The sequence below is a fragment of the Phytophthora ramorum genome (genome assembly GCF_020800215.1).
Source record: "Phytophthora ramorum isolate Pr-102 chromosome Unknown Phyram_PR-102_s0019, whole genome shotgun sequence".
In the NCBI taxonomy this organism is placed as follows: domain Eukaryota; phylum Oomycota; class Peronosporomycetes; order Peronosporales; family Peronosporaceae; genus Phytophthora; species Phytophthora ramorum.
In genome coordinates, this window is record NW_027150665.1 from 50,197 (window position 1) to 71,330 (window position 21,134).

At 54.6% G+C, this 21,134-nt stretch overlaps 7 protein-coding genes across 7 annotated transcripts; 3 read left to right on the plus strand and 4 right to left on the minus strand.

Moving 5' to 3' along the window:
• On the plus strand, window positions 1-5,896 carry KRP23_13729 (Type-2 histone deacetylase 2; the record flags this gene model as incomplete). The annotated part of the gene is made up of 3 exons (XM_067884479.1): window positions 1-54; window positions 129-4,361; window positions 4,427-5,896. 3 exons carry the CDS (start codon window positions 1-3, stop codon window positions 5,894-5,896), a joined length of 5,757 nt encoding a protein of 1,918 aa, XP_067737883.1.
• A 158-nt stretch (window positions 5,897-6,054) lies between these two features.
• KRP23_13730 (Mediator of RNA polymerase II transcription subunit 27) lies at window positions 6,055-7,358 on the plus strand (the record flags this gene model as incomplete). The annotated part of the gene is made up of 2 exons (XM_067884480.1): window positions 6,055-6,268; window positions 6,331-7,358. The coding sequence occupies 2 exons, from the start codon at window positions 6,055-6,057 to the stop codon at window positions 7,356-7,358; spliced, it is 1,242 nt and encodes a 413-aa protein (XP_067737884.1).
• Window positions 7,359-7,494: 136 nt separating this feature from the next.
• KRP23_13731 (uncharacterized protein) lies at window positions 7,495-8,383 on the minus strand (the record flags this gene model as incomplete). Its single annotated transcript, XM_067884481.1, has 3 exons — window positions 7,495-7,697; window positions 7,758-7,914; window positions 7,973-8,383. 3 exons carry the CDS (start codon window positions 8,381-8,383, stop codon window positions 7,495-7,497), a joined length of 771 nt encoding a protein of 256 aa, XP_067737885.1.
• Window positions 8,384-8,586: 203 nt separating this feature from the next.
• On the minus strand, window positions 8,587-9,816 carry KRP23_13732 (uncharacterized protein; the record flags this gene model as incomplete). The annotated part of the gene is made up of 2 exons (XM_067884482.1): window positions 8,587-9,474; window positions 9,541-9,816. 2 exons carry the CDS (start codon window positions 9,814-9,816, stop codon window positions 8,587-8,589), a joined length of 1,164 nt encoding a protein of 387 aa, XP_067737886.1.
• Window positions 9,817-10,127: 311 nt separating this feature from the next.
• Window positions 10,128-11,370, minus strand: KRP23_13733 (uncharacterized protein; the record flags this gene model as incomplete). The annotated part of the gene is made up of 2 exons (XM_067884483.1): window positions 10,128-11,033; window positions 11,095-11,370. 2 exons carry the CDS (start codon window positions 11,368-11,370, stop codon window positions 10,128-10,130), a joined length of 1,182 nt encoding a protein of 393 aa, XP_067737887.1.
• A 2,658-nt stretch (window positions 11,371-14,028) lies between these two features.
• Window positions 14,029-15,309, plus strand: KRP23_13734 (uncharacterized protein; the record flags this gene model as incomplete). Its single annotated transcript, XM_067884484.1, has 1 exon — window positions 14,029-15,309. The coding sequence occupies one exon, from the start codon at window positions 14,029-14,031 to the stop codon at window positions 15,307-15,309; it is 1,281 nt and encodes a 426-aa protein (XP_067737888.1).
• Window positions 15,310-20,465: 5,156 nt separating this feature from the next.
• On the minus strand, window positions 20,466-20,831 carry KRP23_13735 (uncharacterized protein; the record flags this gene model as incomplete). Its single annotated transcript, XM_067884485.1, has 1 exon — window positions 20,466-20,831. One exon carries the CDS (start codon window positions 20,829-20,831, stop codon window positions 20,466-20,468), a length of 366 nt encoding a protein of 121 aa, XP_067737889.1.
• Window positions 20,832-21,134: the final 303 nt, after the last annotated feature.

A 21,134-nucleotide genomic window follows, 5' to 3' on the forward strand; every position in this document is an offset into this window, starting at 1 on the left:
ATGTTCGCCGGCGGTGGAGGCGACAAAAATGTCAAGCGCGAGAAAGCGCCAGTCGTGCGTATTCGCGCCCCAATGTGCCAACCTCCATCTCGTAGCTGGCTAACCCTCTCTCTCTCTCGTTGTTGCAGGTGGGGGGTCCGCACGCGCACAGCAACGGCTGCGTCGTGTGCGGCTCGGACCAGAACGGAGACAGTATCCTGCTGTGCGACGGCTGCGACGGAGAGTACCACACGTATTGCCTCGTGCCACCGCTCACCGAGATCCCGGCCGGAGATTTCTACTGTAAGAAGTGCACGGACGCCAACCTCGCTAAGCAGCGCAAGGCCGAAGGAGGCGCCGTCGCCGCTCCAGCCCCCAGTGCGCCAACCGCTTCTGTAGTTGCTGGCGTTCCATCAGCGTCTGTCGCTGCTCCGGCCGCTCCGGCCAAACCCACCATCCTCATGAAGGAGTCCAAGTACCGTGGCGTGTCCAAAGTGTCCATGAAGGGCGTCAAGAAGCCCTTCGTGGCTAAGCTCTGGCAGGGCTCCAAGTACCTACAACTGGGCACCTTCGGCAGCGAGATCGAGGCTGCGCACGCCTACGACAAGGCTGCGCTCATGCACTACGGCAAGAGCGCGCAGCTCAACTTCCCGCACTTGCACGATAGCTTTATCCGCCCGGAGGTTGCCTTCAGTGTGCGCCCACAAAACCCAAGTGGGCAAACAGCAGCGGCAAGCGCCCCACTCATTCCTGGTCGACCAGCTTCTGCGGACATGTACCCAACTTCGGGACGGGGGCGAGGCAGAGGTCGGGGACGCGGACGAGGTCGTGGTCGGGGCAAGCGCTCACAGGACTCGCCCGATGCGCAAGGGACCGCTGAGTACTTAGAAGCTAAGCGTCGCAAGATGGAAATCAGCGGGTCGTCAACAGGTTCGTCAAATCAGAAGGCCTCAAACGTACCAACCAAAAAATATTTGGGCGTGCAGGTGCACCGGGTGTATGCGCACGCGCAGATCCATGTGAACGGTTCGGTTGTCAACTTAGGAACATTTCCCACCGCGAAGGATGCAGCTATGGCATACGACAAGGCGGCGTTGAGGTCCTTCGGTGGTCCAATTGGCTCCAGTGATGCTCGCCCTGACGAGATTGTGCTCAATTTCCCGGAGAAACGTGACGAGTACTTGAGGCAGATAATTGAGGTGGAGAAGCAAAAGATGGCGCGACAGGCAAGTGTATCGAGTTACGCGAGTCGCAGTGCTCAAAACGCCAAGTACAACTTGTCGATTATGAAACTCAACTCGTGGATGTCAAAGCTCCAGCGATCGGTAAAAATGGTGGAAGCCTCGCAGAGAGTGCAGTGGGGTCTGCATCCCACGCCCTTGAAAATCGAGGAGCAGGAGGGTAAAGAAGAAGGTGACGCCACCAGCGTTTCATCGTTGGTGAAGACAGAAATCTTCGGTTCAGGACCTACGATTAAAAAGGAATTCACGACGCGGGATCAGAAACTGAGACAGAGCAAGGAGGAGATCCAAGATGCAATTTCGCTGATGGTCGAAGAGTTAAAGATTTACGCAGCCGACGCACCTGTAGACCCGCTTTTTCAGCCACCGCCTCGCTGCGCACCCATTCTCGATTTACTCTCTACGTCTCGGCATTTGAAGTTGATCAGTGCCATTAACGACCTCGCGCACCTTAAGGTTAAGGTAGATGTGAGAGATCCGACCTCGGTAGTCGATGGTCGCTTCGAAAGCAAGCTGCAAGCTGTCGTCGATTATCGTGCGCGTCTTCAAATGTCAAGCAGCAACGAAAAACAGAAACTGGCGCATTTTATGCGTGATCTGGAGACTGCGTCGTTGGCTCCTGGCTCGAATAGCACCACTACCGCGGCTACGACAGAGCTGGGGTCTCAAGGAGCGAAAAAAACTGACCTTCTGAAATATGCGAAATATGTAAAGCGAAAAGTGCTACTGCCAAAGCCGGTAGCCCTGAACACTCAGAACCAGGAGCTACCTAAGGATACATCAAAACAAGCTGACGGAACGGATGAAGAGATGAAAGAAGAACCGACTGGCATCACAAGCAAGCCAGGTGAGGTGTCTGATATGGACGTAAAAATGGAGGCTGTTGCTGCTGAAGAGCAAAAACACCCAGAGAGCACTACAGACGACACAGCCGTACAAGAAAGTGCAACCAGTATTGCATCCACGGGACCTGATGTACAGACACCTGCCACTACTGCAGAGGCTGACAAGAATTCGAGCACGGACGGTCAGAGTGGAGGCGATCAACTAGGTGTAGGTGGCGACGCTGCAGCACAGACAGTAGCGCATGGTACACCGAACGATGAAGCCGCAAGGACAGTGACAGAGGATTCATCAAGTCCGTCTGAAACCACAGCCACGGGAAATAAAACTGAGGAAAGCCAACCTGAAGTGAGTAAAGCTGATAATGACAAGTCGGATAAGCTGGAGGACAAGGCTGAGAAGGAACATTCAGAAGGGAGCAAGGCAAAGTCTACGTCTGAGGAGAGTGCTGAAGAGACCGAGGATAAGGCAGAAGCGAGCTTGGCTGAGAAGCCAGAAACAGAGGAAGCCGATGAGGACGATGCAGACAAGTCTCAAGAGGACGCACACGCATCTGCCAAGACTAACAACGATGCAATCATGGAAGACGCTGCTGATGACGATGCATCAACAACAGTGATTGCTCCCAAGGAAGGCTTTGAGTGGCAATTTTGCCTGGCTGTTCAAGTGTCTCCAGCCAAGGACAGCCCTACAGCAGCCGAAGACGTTTGGCGATTACTCCAGATCTCGAGTAAGCCGCAAACGGGCGAATTTGTCGAAGGTGTCTTCCTTACGGAAAAGGAAGTTTCAGAGATGGAAGTCTCAGAGGAGGAAGTGTGCTCATCGTCTGCAGCTACCGATGGAAAGACTGCGTGGATGGAGCATTTGCGTCAGCTACATGTTGAGGAAAACCAAGTGCGACAGCACATTCAACGTGAGACTAATCACCAGCACGCGTTGCAGGGGATTGTGAAGATCGAGCAAGACCGTTTAAATGAGATTTCCGTGGTGTATCGCGAAGCCATGAACAAGCTTGATACAAAAACAGCATTCGCTCTGAAGAATCATGCGCGCGTGAGCCAGGATGCGCAGCTTGTGAAGTTGATGCAGCACTCCTTTAACCCCATTCTTGGCGATCTGCTCGACAAGTGCGAAGAAGCACTTTTGAACTGTTTCCAAAAATTATCTCTCCGGTTCGAGGACTTCGCTCAAGAGTTTGAGTACTACCGTAATGCGCTGCTAAGTTTGACACAATCGCCAAAAGCGGAGATCACTGAAGGGTATTCCAGTCCGGTTGATGCTGCGGATTTGGTGATGGACGACGACAGCGTAACAATCAAGCGTGAAAATATCGAAAAGGTGACTGGGCAGTCCGCTGATGCTATGCCAACTACGTCTGGGGAGATCGTCGAAATTGCTAAGGACAACGAAGTGGTTTCTATTGAGGACGATGATGAGTTTGATGACTTGGGCGACAGCTCTGGCTTGCGGCAAGCCTACAGTACCTTTTACATGGGCGAGATGGAGGCGCTGTGGAAAGAGCGGAGCTCTTCGCTCGAAATGGTTCAAGCAATTCAACGCTCATTGCTCAATAACGTGATTAGAGTGGACACGCCTATTGAAAACCCCGTGCATTTGCAAAAACCATCGGAAACGGATGTATCCGACGATGCAGAAATGAAGGTAGAGGAGGAGGCTGTTGAGAACAAGACACAGGAATCTGTTGACATGAGTATTCAACCTGTGGAGAAGGCAACAGAGCCGGATACAAACTCTCTGGAGTCTCAGGAGAAGGCAACGGAGGAGACTGCTGAAGTGGATACGCAAAAGAAAACCGACACGGCAACAAGTGCGGATACACCTGAAGTAGAACCATCGAAGGCGAATGCTTTCCAAGTCAGTAGCGAAGTTGTTGTGAAGACAGAGCCGCAGGAAGTGGCCGGCAAATTCAGGCGGGAGCACGAGCTGCGTGAAGCGGTTGAGTCGTGTTTGGCTCAGTGGCAGCGCATCCAGTGGCCAGAAGAGCTAAACTTGACGTTCCTGACACCTACAAGCCTCGAGCCACCAAGCATCTCTCCAGCTGTCAAGAGCGAACAAGTCAAGTCGCAATCTCTGACTGCATCAGACGAAGAGGAGGCTGAGTTTAACTCGTCGTACAGTGTTATGGATGAGTTGAAACGAGTTATGATCGACTTGACGCAGGATCAAGTTATCCCCGTTCCTCCGCCAGTTGAACCGACGACATTGGTGATGTATCACCCCGTGTTCATTAATCACCAGACGCCGAAGAATCACCCTGAGTGTCCCGAGCGCATGGATGTGAGTACTAGCTGCCAGAATAGCGCCGATGCTTTTTATCTGACCTATTGTACCTGTTCTTGTAGAGGGTGGTGAACATCCTAAACACGCTGGTTAAGAAGCACCAGGAAACGCTCAAACTTGACCGACTTGCGATGTCCCCTGAAGAGTTATGCCCACCCGAGACCACTCTTTTGATGGTTCACTCGCCGACTTATTTGCGCCAACTGAAGGAGCGATCAATCGAGGCTGGTTCGCAGTCTGCTTCTTCGCCCACGGCCGCGTCTCCTTCATCACGAGCTTTGGTGTTTGAGTCTGACTCTGGCATTCGTGAGGAGACACCCAAGCGCGATGGCAGGAAGAAGAACGGACGGCCACCGCTTGTTGGTGCCTTCGGCGCGGCAAGTCTTGAGCAGAATGGCGTGGAGCTGGACACGTTTGTCAGCAGCAAATCATGGGATGTGGCTCGCGCTGCCGCAGGTACAGTATGCCTTGGGGTGGATCGGGTTGTGCGGAAGGAGTTCCACAATGCCGTTTGCTTAGTGCGTCCTCCTGGTCACCATGTTGGTCGCCATGGACGGACGGAGACCGCCCCCTCGTCTGGCTTTTGCTTGCTGAATAACGTAGTGATCGGCGCCACTCACGCGCGACTGTACCCGTGGATTCGCAAGGTGGCAGTGCTTGACTGGGACATCCACCACGGAAATGGCACAGAAGAGCTACTAAAGGACGACCCGGATGCGTTCTTTGCGTCTATCCATCTGTACTCTTCAGGGCGATACTTCCCAGGCACAGGTAAGTCGTGTGAGACTGGCAACCGTATCAATGTGGCGCTTGAGAACACGGGAGCAGGAAGCGGGTCGCAAGCTTTCCGGTCTGCTCTAGAACTCAAGGTGCTGCCGGCCATTAGGGCGTTCCAACCGGATATCATCTTCATCTCGGCGGGCTTCGATGGTCACCGTGACGACATCTTGGGTGGCGTGGCGGCTGTCAACAACCCCAACGTGCCTGCTGGCTACGTGGAGGAGGACTACGCGTGGGCCACGGTGGAGGTTCTCAAGCTGGCTGCCGAGGTGTGCGACGGCCGCGTGGTCTCAGTGCTGGAGGGTGGTTACGATGTGCGTCGGGAAACGAACTCGTTGGCCAAGTCTGTGGCAGCGCATGTTGTAGCCATCTCAGACTACGAGGCAGCCCGGCGAAAGGCTGTCAACAGCGCCACCGCCGACGTGGAAATGAAGGAAGAGGAGGGAGCTGACAAAACTTCGTCGACTTCCATTAAGACGGAGCAGATCAAGAAGGAGCCTCCAAGTCTGCTCGAGAAGCTGCTCGCCACCAACCTCGATGACGGCAACGTGATCATCATCAACGACGAGGACAACGAGGAGGAAGGCGGCGATGCTGCCCACGAGGTGCACGACGGCGACGATGCAGAGGACGAAGACACGGGCGAGGAGGAGGATGGCGATGTGGCAATGGAGGACGAGAGTGAGCAGCCGCATGAGCACCAGGACAAGAGCGCGCAGGATGCGACGCCCATGGAGGTGGACGAGAGCTGAAAGCGACCTGTCCTCCAGCGTCCTCCTCTATCTTATGCGTTTTGATTGGACATAAACTCGATTTTTGCTGTATCTTTCATCCAATCACACACGGAGATTTGCGCTCCCAAAAACCGATCGCTTCATTTGCAAACTTGCTTCGCTGGACGCTTCCCGTCATGAGCGACCCGTTCTACCTGGCCGACATCCTGCTGGGGCGCGTGGGCGTGCTGCGCTCCACGGCCGAGAGCATCATCCTGGAGCTGTGCGAGGCGCAGGCCAAGCTCGAGCCCGGCCAGGCCTCGGACGACGCGCTGCGCCTGGCCATCAAGAACAAACTGGAGCGCGTGCAGACGAACCTCAAGCTGCTGCGCAAGCTCGTGCCCGAGTTCGGTGCGTACCTATGCTGGCTGCGTGCCATTGCCTATTGTCTGACTCTGGGTGCCCCAATGCAGACGGAAAGACGAAGCCCATCGAGAGCGTGAACCAGACGCACCGCAACCTCATGCTCGAGTACCACTGGAAGAACCAGGTGCAGGACATGGGCGCCAAGGCGCAGGCCGTGTACCTGGAGCAGCTGGGCGGCGCCTTCCCCCGTCTCGAAATGCTGGGTGACGGCCGCTGCCCGCCCACCCCCAGCAGCCTCTTCGTGCCTAAGTCCCACAAACGCGGCCGCGTGTTCGACCCGTTCGGAGAGAAGCAGCCGGCCACGCTCAACGAGATGATGGACTACATGATGGCCAAGAACCGCAAGCTCAAGTTCTTCAAGCACGCCGAGACCACGCGCGGCGGCCGTCGAGTCATCAAGTCCATCAAGTGCGAGATCAACAAGGAAGTGACGGTGCATCTGTCCTTCTGCCCGCCCATTCCGGAGAACGGCCCGAATGGCGAGACAGGCGTGGCTGCCAGCCCCATGACCCCATCCACGCCCACATCACCGGCGTTTGCCGGTGGCCGCCTCCGCAGCACTCGCAACAAGCACAAGAAGCAGCTGCAGCAACTCGTCAAGAAGAAGAAGGGCGACATGCTCTCAAAAGCCAAGCTTGCCGCGGAGGAAGCCACGAAAATGGAGATGGAGGAGCTCAAGCAGCGCATCTCAGAGGCGCGCGAGGCCATTAAAGAGCAGGAACAGGCTCGGGCCGCTGGCTTGCAGGTCACCAAGTACATCCAGCGACTGTCCATCTTGCCGTACAACGAGGAGGCTCCACTCGGCGCGTGGTCGGAGTCGTCGCACAACCTCTTCCGTCTTGTAACTCTGCACGGCCGCAAGGCGCTGGACCATTTCCGCAAGCAGCACCCGGAGACATGCTTTTACCATCTCTTCACGTGGCTTGGCTACTACGACAAAATTTACCAGACACCCTGCTCCTTCTGCAAGAAGCTGCTCGTCAAGGAGGGCGAGGAGTGGGCTTACGTGCCTCCGTCATTCCGTGACTACGCGAACGGACAAGCCTTCCACTCCAAGTGTCTACCGATCGAGTGATGGAGCTAGGTATGTTAACTCTGCAGGCGAGCCTGAAGCGGTTTGTTAGACTTCCTCTTGTGGATTAATGAAGTGGAAGCATAAACCCTCTTGTAAGGATATCGTTGCCTTTGTTGTCGTTTTTCTAGGTGTCTGTCTACTCGAGCCTGATAGGGAGCAAGCGGCCAAAAGCTGGTGTCTTCGCTCCATCCGACTGTTTCTCTGTCGGAGCCTGCAGCTTTATCTTCTTTGCCACCAAGTCGCGTGGGGTGATCGTAGCAGCCGACAGCGGAGGTTGGCTGGTTGTTAGGTGGTCCTTGCTCACAAGCCCCATAGCACCATACGCTTCAGCGATGAAAGCTGCGCCACCAAGACTGATCAGCTTCAACCTAAAACCACAACCAAGCAGCAGCCACGCACCTGCACAGGGGAACGAAGGAGCTGTGCCAAGCCCAGCCTCGCGCATTTCCTCGGGGCTAATCAGTGCCGAGACAGTGTGGCGCACCGAGATGCGACTCGTTCGACCCATGTTCTCGGCGATGAAGGCGTTGGCGGCCTCCTGCATCTCCTTGGACCTCTGCACCACAAGACCATTAATGAGAAACGTCTCCACCAATACAAAAGACACTTTCTACCTCGAGTTTCAGCGTCAACACGGAGATCTCCGCGGCCTCGGACGTCAGCAGTCGGGCGCTGTATGGCCGACACTGCACCTTGTCCAGCGTCTCCTCCACGATGAACTTGCGGCCCAATCGGTCCACGTAGACCCACCCGCAGTGGTCGAAGCGCGGACGCAGCTGTAGGCGAGTGATCCACGTGTGCAGCGCCGCCAGCGGCTGCATGGCCGTGAGTTTGCGCTGGAAGAAAATCAAGTCTCCCGTCTCGAGCGTCTCCATGATGGTGTCGTCCATTGACCCGGGAATGAACTCGAGCGCCTCGCCGCCGGGAGGCGCGCGCACTTGGTGGCGCATGCGCGTGAGCTTTGCGTTGCCGCTCCAGGCGACCAAGCCGCCCAGCGGCAGCAGCGCCAACGTCCGAGCTGCCATGATCGACGAAATGCGATGCGCGTCTATGAGCCGCTTATCGGTTCGATTTGCAACAGGAGCTCGAAATGACAAGCGATTGATTCTTCAAGTATTCACACATACAATCACTGCTTTGACAATTGGGCGCTTCGTAGCCTTATAATCTCCTGCTCTGTTTCTCTGTTCCTACGCAAGCCCCACCCAGTCTTCATATGAAGTTAGCATCACGCGTCAAGGGCAGTGATCTCCGTCTTCAGTCGATTCTTTTCGTGACGGAAGAACGCGATATCGCGTAGTACGTCTTCATCCAGCGCGGGGCAGACCGCCCCCGTCCGTGCTGCCAAGGCGGCCGACGCCACTCCGTTCCACGCGAGCTGCTGTGAGAGTTGCGAGATCGTTGTGACGACACCGCGGAGTTCACCCAGAAGCTTCAAGCGACGATCTTCCTGCAGAGTCTTCGTCCGCAGACGGACGTACTCATTCGCCACTTGGCGGTCGCACTCGAGGCGCGGCAACTCCAGGTCGTTGTTTGCGTCGTCAATAGTGATAATCACGCTGCCAGACTCGCGCGCAGGTGCGTTTGCAGCGCGAGCCAGAGTTCTTGCTCCCGTCGGAACGCCGTTGGCAATGCCTTGGCGGTTCTGCCAACTCTGGTGGAGCGTGTGTACTTGCTCCGGATTCATGACACCCGCCTTGTCAAGCTGGTTATGGCGAAAAGGCAGTGCCTGTAGCAGCACCTCGTCCTCATGTGAATCGGCCGAGTTGTCGCTCGACGTCGACGAGCTGTACTCGTCCTCCGAGCCGCTGCCCGCCTCTGTGCGACGACGTTTGCGAGGCCCGCTCTCTCCGTTGACAGTGCCCTCCAGCAGCACCTCAATGAACTTGGGGTTTGAGCGCAGGATGTCGTAGCAGTGGCGGAAGTGGAACGACTCGAACTTGAGCTTGGGCCTCGACGAGTCCGTCTCCGACTCGGTGCCGACCGCCGTCGGCGTTTGCTGTCGCGCCTGCACGAACTGCCGCACAGCCGCCGCGTTGGTTTCGCCGCGCTCGCCTCGGAAGAGCTTGACGGCCTGCGTGACGGCCTTGGTGGGCTTCTTGCCGGCCTTTTGCAGCTGTCCACAACTCACTCGTTAGCCGTCTACACTAGCGCCAAACCCTCTTAAATTTGGGCGACAGACCTTGTCCACGAGCGACGCAAACAGGATCATATCCGGGCGGATGCCGCGCGCCCAGCGCGTGTGCAGCGAACGCGCACTGCGCGGCGCCGGAGCCACGTCGGGCACAACTGCCTGCTCGGCCGCCACGAGCCCCTGGTAGCGCTGCTGCACGCGTTTCCAGAGCGCGCAGTTGTCGCTTAGCACCACTACCTCCCCCTGGTTGGCGAACACGGCCAGAAGCGCGCGACCCAGCCGCTTGTCATCCGCGTGCGTCCAGCGCTCTTTGCCTCGCCGCATACTCGCTTGAAGAATAGTGTTTTGGAGAATAGGCATGAATATAGAATCGGGGGATTCCAATGCACAGAAACCCCCCATACAAAAATTAAGACCGAGGTTTCAGTAGTATTCATTGGGTACCGTACGAGCAAAAGATGGAGAGGAACTCGCTCCAAAAGCACTTTTCGCACAGATACTCTTCGCACACGTTTGTTGTCGCATCATACTCTTCCACGTGTCATCAGACTGGAAAGAAAAAAAACATTGTTACTTGACTTTGGGATGCCACCATCGTCAATGGTGTCATGGGTGTCTTCATCGACCAACTACATTTACTGTTCATACTCTCCTCGATTCTGACCTTCGGCCGTGTCGAGCGTCTCTAGCTCCTGCTTCAGACGACGCTTTTGATCGCGGAAGAAGTGCAGGTCCTGCTGCACCTCCTCGACCAACATAGGATCCAGTCGGGTTGCAGCCCCCATGCCCATCGGCACCGCCGTACCATTAGTGAGCTGGTTCGTCAGCTGCGAAATAGTTTCCACGATGCCACGCAGCTCAGTTAGCAGCTTTAGACGGTAGTTGGCCTTTTGCTGCGTCTGCAGAGCGTGCGTCTTGACCGAGTGACCTCCGTTCCGAGTATTGCCACTGCGCGAAACACTGGTCTCCCGGGCCACGGGTGGCACTACCATCGGTGCTTGGTTCGCCACAGGGATAGCAAACCCCTTGGGTGCAGGAACGCCTTCGTCGCTGGAATCATCACTCGGCAAGCTCGAGGAGGACGAGCCCGACCGCGATCCTGAACCAGAGGACGCTTCACTTGCCTTACGTCGCTTCGGGGAAGGCCCGTGCTGCGGTGACGCTCCATCGTGCGACCTCATACTGTCGTCGGAAGCTTCCGACACGTCCACCGTCTCATCGGCGTCAGTAGGAAGTTTCGGTCGACGACGTCGCCGCTGGACCGGGGAGCGCACCACTCGAGGTTTCCTCTCTGTCGTGGCCGCGCGCATGAAGCGTGTGCTGGTCCGCAAAGCCGGGATGCAGTGAGTGTAGCGGAACGTCGTGGCCTTGAGTCGGGGCTTGGACGGCGGCTCCGTCCCTTCGATCACGGCTTGCTGCTTGGCCTCCTCGTACGCGCGCACGGCCTCCACTTCCTCGGCCTGTCGGATGGCTTCGAAGCGGTTGTTGGCCTCCAGCAGGCAGTCCTCCTCCTTCCATCCTTCGTGCTCTTCCTTCTCCACCTGCGTCGGACAATCGGTCAATACTCAATGGTAGATGCAAATCTAGTGAATCACTACGCACCTTCACCAGGAGCGACACGAAGAAGGCCGACTCCGGGCGGATGAACGACGACCAGTGGGTCTGCAGCGCGCCACCGGCACGAGGAGCGGCCCCCGGGTCCTCGTCCGCCACCAGCGCCGCGTAGTGCGTGTGCACCCGCGTCCACATGTTCTTGACGTGCTCCGTGCCTTCTCCGTCCTGCGTGGCCAGCACGAAGGCGCGGCACAGGCGGATGTCGTCCTCCTTGGACCACGCAGCCTTGCTCTTGCGCCGGTTCGCCGACGACGGAGACGACATCACTCAGCACCAGCAGCTACACGACAGATTTGAGAATGCACGAAGTGGCATCCTGGCAAACTTACCCAAGCGTCCAATACGAATTCCAAGTCAGTGACAAAGAATGATCTGTACGGATTCTACCACGTACAAGATGTGTGTTCTTCGGGGGATTTCTTGCTCTCTGAAAACATGGCGTGGCAACGGTTTGCAGCCAGGTACAGTGCTGTATGCATGCCCACGCTATCTCTACGCTCAGCCTGGGAGCAGAGAGCGAAGAGTTGGCGCATTCTGTTGGACGATGGGTATTGTGCACGTCGCCCAGGACGATGCCAAGTACTTCGTAATTCCAGTCCGCACAATGCGACTGGAAAGTGTCACGGCGCAGGTGGGCGCCGATCCACTTCTCAAGGTCCACCTCTCGCAAGTTACAGGCCAGGCCAGACAAGAACGCAGCACAGAGTTGCAGACCGCCGAATAATACGTGGAAGTATGTGTTCAGGCACATTATTGTATGGATAATGTTGACAGACCGACACTTTCGTAAGATTGGATCCAGCTCTCTTCGGAGATGCTAGAGCTGCAGTTATCCTATCAGAAGACATTTCGGCCTCCCAGGTTCCATGCAGTCATGAAATAACAGATGCAGCGCCAACGCTCATTGCTGAAGTACTTGTAGAACACTTAACTTGACATGTAACATCACTACGACAAAACAATCGACTGCACGAGTTGCATTGGCAGGCCTTTTCGTTATGCGTCAAGCAATCATGCCAGGAAGATGAAGAAGGCCTCCGGCCCCGATGTATCTGTGTGCATGTGTGTATGTGTGTATCTTTCTTAGGCGGACACCGAGGCAAAGAGCAGGTCGCCTCGAACGACAACCCGCAACACCTACAGCGAAAGCAACGATATCTGCGTCAAACAAAAAGATGCTTACGAACCTTAGCACGAACCGCGATTTAAGCACACTATTGGAAATACGTCTGTCAATACTCGATGCACGACGGCGACCTGAAAAAAAAATCTACATTTTCAAGCCCTCAAAGTGTTTGAGTGTGTGTGTGTGTGGGGGGGGGGGGGGGGGGCATACTTGACATATTTTGTAAAATACACTCTAATATGAGGGTTATTCGGCTTATTGCGAGTGAAAGGTACTTGAATATTTGAGCTTTTTCAAGATCGGCACGAGGCGGCTATTTTAATGAGTAGACGTGTTCACGGACTAGTACGAGTGCGCCGGTAGAACCCAACTCGTTGAGATCCAGAGTATGTATGCCTCAAAGATATACAACGAAGTAGCTCGGCAGCTACTCCAAGGTAGTGTTCGCACAAACGGTAGTGCTGCCAACATTGTTTGCGAAGTGTTTGTTAGTGTACAACAAATACAGCTAACTCGCAGGTGGCGTAAGACAGCTCTCCTGCAGTTCATCTCGAAGAACACCCTGATTAGTCACGCATAGCTGTTACTTAATAGCATTGTACTTCGAAGTAGGAATCACAAACAGACTAACACGTTTGCAAACGCCTCATACAGTTAGTTAGTGTGAGGTAAAAAATGTCTGCAGAGTAAGGAGTCGCTGAACGTGCACAGTTCTGTAAGCCCAAAACTGTACTATGATTTCCATGGAGATTGATATGATCACAGCTCACTGATGCGAGCAGCAACGGACCCTGGGACTGTGTGCCATCTCAGGACGATCACGAACGAGTATGAAATTGAGAAACCGTTCTCGGTTATCGAAATACCTGCAGGTTGAGTTTCCTGTGATGCGGTTGAACGTGCAGCTCGCGCGCAGGAGCGTCTAATGCTAGCCCCACGCGATTTGGTTGCAGCCCTTCTCATGCCAGCTCGCAAAGAAATATATCTATCGTTTGCGTCGGGCCGGGAAAGCAGCAAAGTATTCACACGTGGGTGACTTACATTGAGCAACGTCGTAACCAATTGACTAAAACCGTGGTAAGCCTGCCGCCTCGTCCCATGAAGCTGTGCACCGAGTGGTGATGATCATCGCCTGGACAACGGGGTCACCACAATGGAGGCATTCATGATGACGCGTCAAGTTGTGCAGCCTTGCTGTCGCTGGCAACTCCGGCGCTGTGCAGTCTCGACTCGTGCGTGGCTAGCTTTCCTGGGCATCGCAATGCACCGCAGATTCCGCAGATTCCACGCCAGGGCAAGAAGCACATACCGGCACAGCACACCGCACCACAAACGCCTCAGCGCCGATGCCGTCGATAAGCATGGCCTCTTCGACGGTGCCGTCCCCCTCGACAAGTGCCAGGGCAGAAGAGCAGGGATCGCCCCCTTGCTTCGTTGTCGAGACTGTCCACGTGTGCACGCGTTAGGCTGTGCTAGCAGCACGCTGGTCGCGAAAAGCTTGAGGCCGAGCCTGCGTGCCGGCACGTGGACGCCTCCGATACCAGCGAAGCTCCGTTAAACCATCGTGCATCCCAGCTGCTTTGCTCGACTGCTTCTCCACATACAAACGCCAAGTCGTTTCGGATGAAAACATCATGATTCATGATCCCACCAACTGACTTTGATTGGCTGCGATCGTAGCAGCTGCGCTCATCGGTTTTGGATCGCTTCAAATCGAGCGGACGTAAGCCAGCTCACTCCTCCTTCGACCAAGCCGCGCGCAAGCCAGCCGACCAGCCAACGAAGCAAGAGGAACCATGGTCATGGGCATCGTCACCGCCGGCGTGGGCGCCTCCAAGGCGCTGCTGAGCTTCTACGGCTCGCTGCTGTACTACTGGGTGCGCCAAGGAAGCTACGCCGACTGCCCGTTCTTCGCCGACGAACTGCACGCCAAGACGTACGTGTACTCGATCGCGCTGCTGAACCCGCTGTGGAGCCAGCCGCACTACCGCCACCCGAGCTTCTACAAGGACTTGGTCACCAACCTGCGCAACGTGGCCATCCCCGGCACGGGCGTGCCGCTCTCGATCGTGAGCTACTCGCGCGTCATCCTCTTCCCCTTCCTGCTCTTCGTGTACCCGTGGCTGTGCGCCATCGGCGCCTTCTTCGAGCTGCCCAAGGCCTACTCGAGCAAGGAGGGCAACATCATTGAGCGCTTCATCCGCACCTTCACGCAGATCTTCGTGTGCCCGCAGAACTGGTTCGCCTTCTGGCGCGTCAACTGCCACGTCGTGAGTCTGCACAGCCTTAAGACCAACTCGCCCGGTTACATTATGGAGAACAAGTGGGACTTCCTGCTCGAAGCCGAGAAGAACGGCATCGCCGTGTCGCCCTACCTCAAGACGCCCGGCTCGCTCGTCATCAAGGACCGCAACGAGGAGGGAGGCATGGGCATCTACATGTTCAAGAACGCCGTGGACGGCGGCGACTGGATCATCCAGGAGAAGCTCGAGAACTCGCCGTTCCTCAAGAAGCTGCTGCCGAAGGTGTCGCCCCTCTCGACTTTCCGCATCATCACAGCGTCGCGCCACGGTCTGGGTGAGGCTGAAGCGCTCAAGGACGGCGGCAGCGGCGTCAAGTCGCTGAGCTGTGTGTTCCGTGCCGGTCTGGAAGGCGCCTCGACCGACCACAAGTCCATCATGTTCGACGTGGACATGGAGTCAGGCAAAATCCTCAAGGGCTCCACGACGACGCACTGGTACCGTGTTGGCCCGCACCACATGTTCCGTGGCAACCTGAGCGTGGGGCATGACATCACGAGCCACCCGGACACGGGCGTCCCCATCACGGGCAACGTGATCAAGGAGATCAAGCAAATGAAGGAGCTCGCAGAGGAGGCGCACTTCAAGCTCATGAAGGACGTGCCGCTCTGCGGCTGGGATGTAGCGCTCACCAACCTGGGTGTGCTCCTGCTGGAAGTCAACATCTCGTGCAACTTCTTCCGCGGCACGTTCGACCAGGCCTGGTACTTCCAGTTCCTGGACGACTACTTCCGCCACCTCGAGACGCTGCCCACGCCCACCAAGAAGTCCGACTAGACAGGCGGCGGCACGTTGCCAGGCTGAGCTACTTCATTTGTCCTGTGTTGCATGGGTGCTGTCCGGTAGGGATCTTTCGATAGTGTTAAACGAATCGCATCCAAGATGAAAACTGAATGCACGGTAGTGTTGTGTGACGACGTAAGGCTGTGGATTCAGTGGAACTGAATGGTATTTGAAGAAGAGGAGACGTCAGCGGCAATACATGTAGCTACGGAGGCAGTGGCGTTAGGCAGTTTCGAGCAGTAGCCACGGAGCTGTCTGAGCAAGGAGCAACTTTCCTTCCAAACGGGTAGGCTTGATGGCTTCGTCCTCCGATTTTTTCCTAGAAAAGTTAGGAAAAAGGATTATAACAGTAAACTAGTGACCAGTTTATTACTGAAAAAGAGGCATTACGTCTAGAGTGTACCATAAACTAGGTATCTCGACGGTATGTTCGCTTGACTGGTACATGTAGTGGTTTCGCAAGCGAGTTCATATCTAAAATTTCAACCCAACGCTCACAGTACATTCAACCAACTGCACGCTGCCCCAGTAAGTGCCAATCGCTCGGCGCAGACATTATCGCTTCATTTAAGAGCCACTAGCGAACGTCACATCCCTGCGTATATGGTTTTGCTTTTTGTTGGGGTCGAAGCAATCGTGCCTTCTAGAGATGATAGTGCACTTCGTGCGATGCAGCCAGCTTTTCAGATGAGGTAGGCCAAAAGAATGACCGCAAACAACCGAATTCGTCTTTGGACGGATGGGATCGTTACCACCTTTCGTTAATGATATTCCAACATTTTGCATTACAATCTATATTCGAGGGGTAGAGGCGTTTCTGACTTGACTTTGTAAAGCGTCGGCCATTGGGAACAGCTTCTGGAGCGGATCGCAATTCAGGATATCATAATTGATTGTCTGTATATGTATCCCCGATTGATTTCCGAACTGCACTCCCCCTGAGTCGGAACGGCTCGGGTAAGCAATCGCCCCTTAAGCAACCGGCCCGGGCTCCCAAAGCTGCCACAGTTGAGAGGATTATCTGTACAGACAAAAATTGGATCATGGATGAATAACAATGTCTCTCTGACCAAACTTCATCTTAGTATGGTGGATATTAGCCAATGAGATTGTTCTTTAATTCGTTTTGGCAAATCAAAACCATCACTATAGTTTTTGGCGAATCAAATCACGTCAACGATTTTATTTTATCCAATAAAAACACAATTTCACGTTGCTATCGGAAGCTGAGCGATACCGATATATCTGATCGGGGCTGACGCCCAGATATGTGTATCATGCTACAAGCGAGAGGTGAGACACGTATCACTCGCATATTTACCGCCTCTCCGACCAAAAGCAATGAGCCGGAACGGCTTGAAGCCCGCCAAGACCAAGCGCGCTCGCGACAGCCATAAAGGAGTTCAATCGCTTCCTCTCTGCCGAGGGCACGAGCATGGAGCATGTCAAGGCTTTGATCGTTACCGACCTAAGCCGCGCGGGGGGAATCCTAGTGACTCTGATGGACAAGTTCGGTGTGTACCTGGCATTCCATGCACAAGCAAGGGGGCTGCACTTGTTGCGCCACTCCGTCGCTCAATATTTCCACCAAGCGAAGTGCTGGCTCCTCGACAAGTACCCTGCTCAAGGTGGAGCTGTGGCCCGGCAGCTGCTCGGCTTGGGGTGTACCCTTGAACAGCACTGCATCAACAGCGAGAGCGGTGGGATCGTCCTGAAAGAGGTTTCATGCACGAAGGGTGATCTCAAGAAGATAACAAGCTATCTCTATTCAACGGCCTGTTGTGCATCAGAATACCAAGATGCAGCACTGCTATGCCTCTTGTGGTATATTTTCGGGCGCGCTTTGGACATGACCTTCGTCCGAAAGCAGCTGCTCACCATCAGTGCTGATGGCGTGTTCTTTATCCTCTTCATCCGCGTGAAGACGTCAGACGAGCAGACGCTGTTGCTCTTTCCCGACGAAGACTTTATGACTTGCCCGCTACTGGCGCTCGCTCTGGCCTTGATCACGCAGGAGTCGCTGTGCGCAGCGCCGCTAACTACCTTGCCAGTGCAGCCGAAGGACGTCCCTGTTGAGCTGACTGACTCGATCCCATTGCTGGACCTGCTTGAAGAGAGTGGCGCCCTAGATTCTTCTCAGACGTCGAAGAGAAGGGCCGCCGTCCACACGACACCGACAGGTCGGGGTCCACGCTCTTGTCAACCGCTTGTTCGATCGTGTTGTTGGCCCAGCAGGAGACGGGACTGCCGTTGAAGCGTGACAGGAACCAAAATCAATGATGCGTCGATTCCCTACCGGGAACTGGTCGGCAAGTTGCAGTATTTGGTTACCTGTACGCGTCCGGATATTGCCAATGCAGTGCGGAGTCTCAGTCGTCATGCTGGAGCGTACACGAAAGAAAATTATGCAAGCGCCAGGCGCGTGTTGCAGTACCTACGCGGTACGAGATTTTTCGGTTTGGTCTACCTGTAGATCGAAGGCTGTGCCACAGCAGCAGCTTCAGCTGCGAGCATTTAGTGATGCAGATCACGCGAATTGTCCGGACACAAAGTAAGTCGGTGACAGGGTATGTTCTTCAACTGAACGGCTTCGACTTTGGATTCAAAAGTAAGAAGCAGAAAAGCGTCACGACGGACGTGTAAGTCTGAATTGGCTGCAGCAAGTACTTGTGTGGAAGACCTGCTTTGGGCCCAAGATTTGCTCAAAGAAATAGGCATGAAGCCGTTGGTCCCCGAGCTGTACGGTGACAATCAGAGCACGTTGAAGGTGTGCGCGAATGTGGGCAATTATGAGGGTGTGAAGCGATTTCCAAAGTTAAGTCACAAGATCGCCGAGCTCGTTGAAAATCAAGAGCTGACCCTGAACTACGTTCCTACGGCAGACAACATAGGTGATATGTTTACCAAGGCGCTCGGACCACAGCGATTTGCAATGCTGCGGGAGCTGCTTGGAGTCGAGGACGTAGTTGAGGCTACTGCGAATGCGGGCCTGTCAACGCGACGAATTCGTGTTGAAGACCAGGATGCATGAGTTCCTGGGGAGTTTGAGAGTCTAGGACTGACAGAGTCGAAGAGCCGCTGACCTCTCATTCGTTCCGACGTGGCGGTGCGCAGCATGCGAACGCGATCTCGAGTTGACGGCACAGTGGATATTCGACCGCGGAGCCTGGAACTTGACCACGACCAACAATGCCTTCGCATACGTCTTCAATACTCCAAAAGAAGATCATCAAGTAGCCAAGGTGTTGAGCAGGATGGCACCAAAGCAAGCCTTGGGTCTTCTGTCGGCTGGAAGACTTCGACTCGGTCACACAAGATGATATAAGAGAGGCTAGCCGCAAAATCTTCAATGCGAGTCATGCGCTGGGTAACAAGGCCTTCAATGTCTGAGCTGCTGTGAGAGGTGTGCTAACAGCAACTATCTTCCTTCACTACCCGTCTTTGATGAATCCCAACGCGCAGGCGCCTGCAATGAAGGCAATCCAGCGCTGTGCTGTAACCTCTGATGTGACGACGACGAGCCTGATTGCCTGGTCACAGCAACTCACGAGATCAAAAGATCAAGCCAACACCACCGCAGAAGACCTGATGGAAGGAAGCATGTAGGCCAAAGTTGCGTTCGATCATCAGACTGTTTTGATTGAAGGTTACTCGAGGTCAACCGTAGCCTCGGGGCTCGAGTCAACTCGCTAGAAGCTGCAAGCACCAACACTGAAGAACACATATCAGCACATGATGATCAAGCCAAGCGGTCAAGAGATGAAGGTGAAAGCGTATCTGTGAAGCGCCGACGTCGCTCAAAGACGATACCACTTATAGACACCTGGCTCGCATGGTACACTACCGTTCCGCGCGGATGGTGAAGCACGAACAAGAACAAAAAATCAGACGCCAAGCAGCTTGTTGCCTTCATGAAGCTCTTCATCGAAGATACATACACGCTCGACGAGTCACCGCCTAACTACAAGGATTATGTCCGTCATTTCGGAGAGTTAGCGTCAAGCAAAGTCACTGCGTACCTAGGCGCGCGATGTAATGGGTCTGCTTAGACCCACTACTTAAGCTTACACGTGTGCGCACGTGTATGAGGAAGCGTAGGAGTAATTTACTTAAGTTTAGTATACTTGTATCCGCAAGTATACTGAAACCTAGATAAAGGAACCGAACGATAGCTTTGGTGCCAAATGAGAACTGTATTGATTGTAAATGGGGTTTCCTCCTAAAACTGATATTTCTAATGAGAGGTTCTGCCATTGGATGGCTGGCAGAACCCCTATCTATTGAATGACTCTCATTGGTAGAAAGGTGTTACTTTCTACCAGTCATATGCCTTTTGCTATGAATGTGGACCACCCTGTGGTGGTCACCTGAATGTATGCCTTAGTGCATGTTGCACTAAGGTAGGAGGTGAACCGAATGTGTAGCCCCGCTACACGCGAGGCGTACCGTCAAAGGGATCCAACGTTGTACTCAAGGCGTTTCGGCAGCTGTATCGCGAGGGAAGCCTCAACGACCTCATCAACGCCTATCGCCAGCGACAGAGTTGTAGACCCTGCATCTAGGCACACTCAAAATGTTCCCGTAACGCAATACGATCCCCTTTCCCGCGTCCTTGTAGTCGGTGCTCGCATTGATGTCAGGTCTGCAGCAGCCATTCGAGCATAGAAAATTTACCGATGGGCGCAATCGAACCACATTATTTCTTTCGGGAGCTCTTCCATTGGCCTACATCGGTGAGGTTAGACAATAACATCGCAGGGTACTCATCTGGAGTGCTCGACGGGGAATTAACGGTGGTACACAGTTCTTCGTGGCCGCGACAACCCTCTAAGGTGACCGATGCTCGGTACACCCTCCTCAATTCACTGCGCCGGGTGGTCAATCGAGGACTGAGCTCACATGGCAAAATGGCGCAGCAAAATTGCACGTACACCACTCATTTACGAGGCGTAATTACATCTACCACCTATCAATAAGCCAATCATTTGAGAGGATGTACTTTTACGAAACCTCCACAACCTGGTGCGATATAATTTTTACGAAACGTCAGATGCTGGTCGAAGTTGTACTGACGGTCGGAGTCGTGACGATATGGAACGGCACGACCTTGCGGCGTTGTCAGTCCCGTTATGCTAGCTACAACGGGCATATTACCCATTGTCGCCGGCGTCTGAGTTGGTCCTACACTCGTAGTCATCATTGTCGTGACGGGTGACGCGGCCGTTGCTGCTAGCGTGGGCCACACCGGTCCTGTCGTCGCCGTACTTCGCGACGTCGTCCTCAGAGTTGTCGTGGGAGACAGACCCATCGTGATCGTGGCGGACCATGTCGACCCCCCACCATCGCTGTTCTGTTGTTATCGCCACAGGAAAGGTGTCCGTCGTATTCGTGGTGGCCAGCATCGACTCTACAGTCGTTGATGTCACCGTCGTTGTCACAGGTGGCGCGTCCGTCATGTTTGTGACAGACCGCGTCGATGCTGCTGTCGTCAACCCTGCTGTCCCTGCGTTACCCATCGTTGTAGCAGGCGGAGTAGTTGGCGTCCATGGCGTAGATCGAGAGGACGTTGCCACGCTACTTGCCACCATCAATGTCTTCCTTCGTCAATTCCATTCTCGTTCTTAACCACGCCATTCACTGCAATGTCGCTGATTGGTCAAATCCTCTAATTTTAACATAAAATAAGTTAAAATAATCATTTTGGCTTTAATAATTTACGCAATTTATTTCGTTTATAAGGCGAGTTCAGTATTTAGAAGAGATCACGGTATGTGTCCGAGGACATGGCTACATTTAGCCATCTGTGCCACATCGACAAA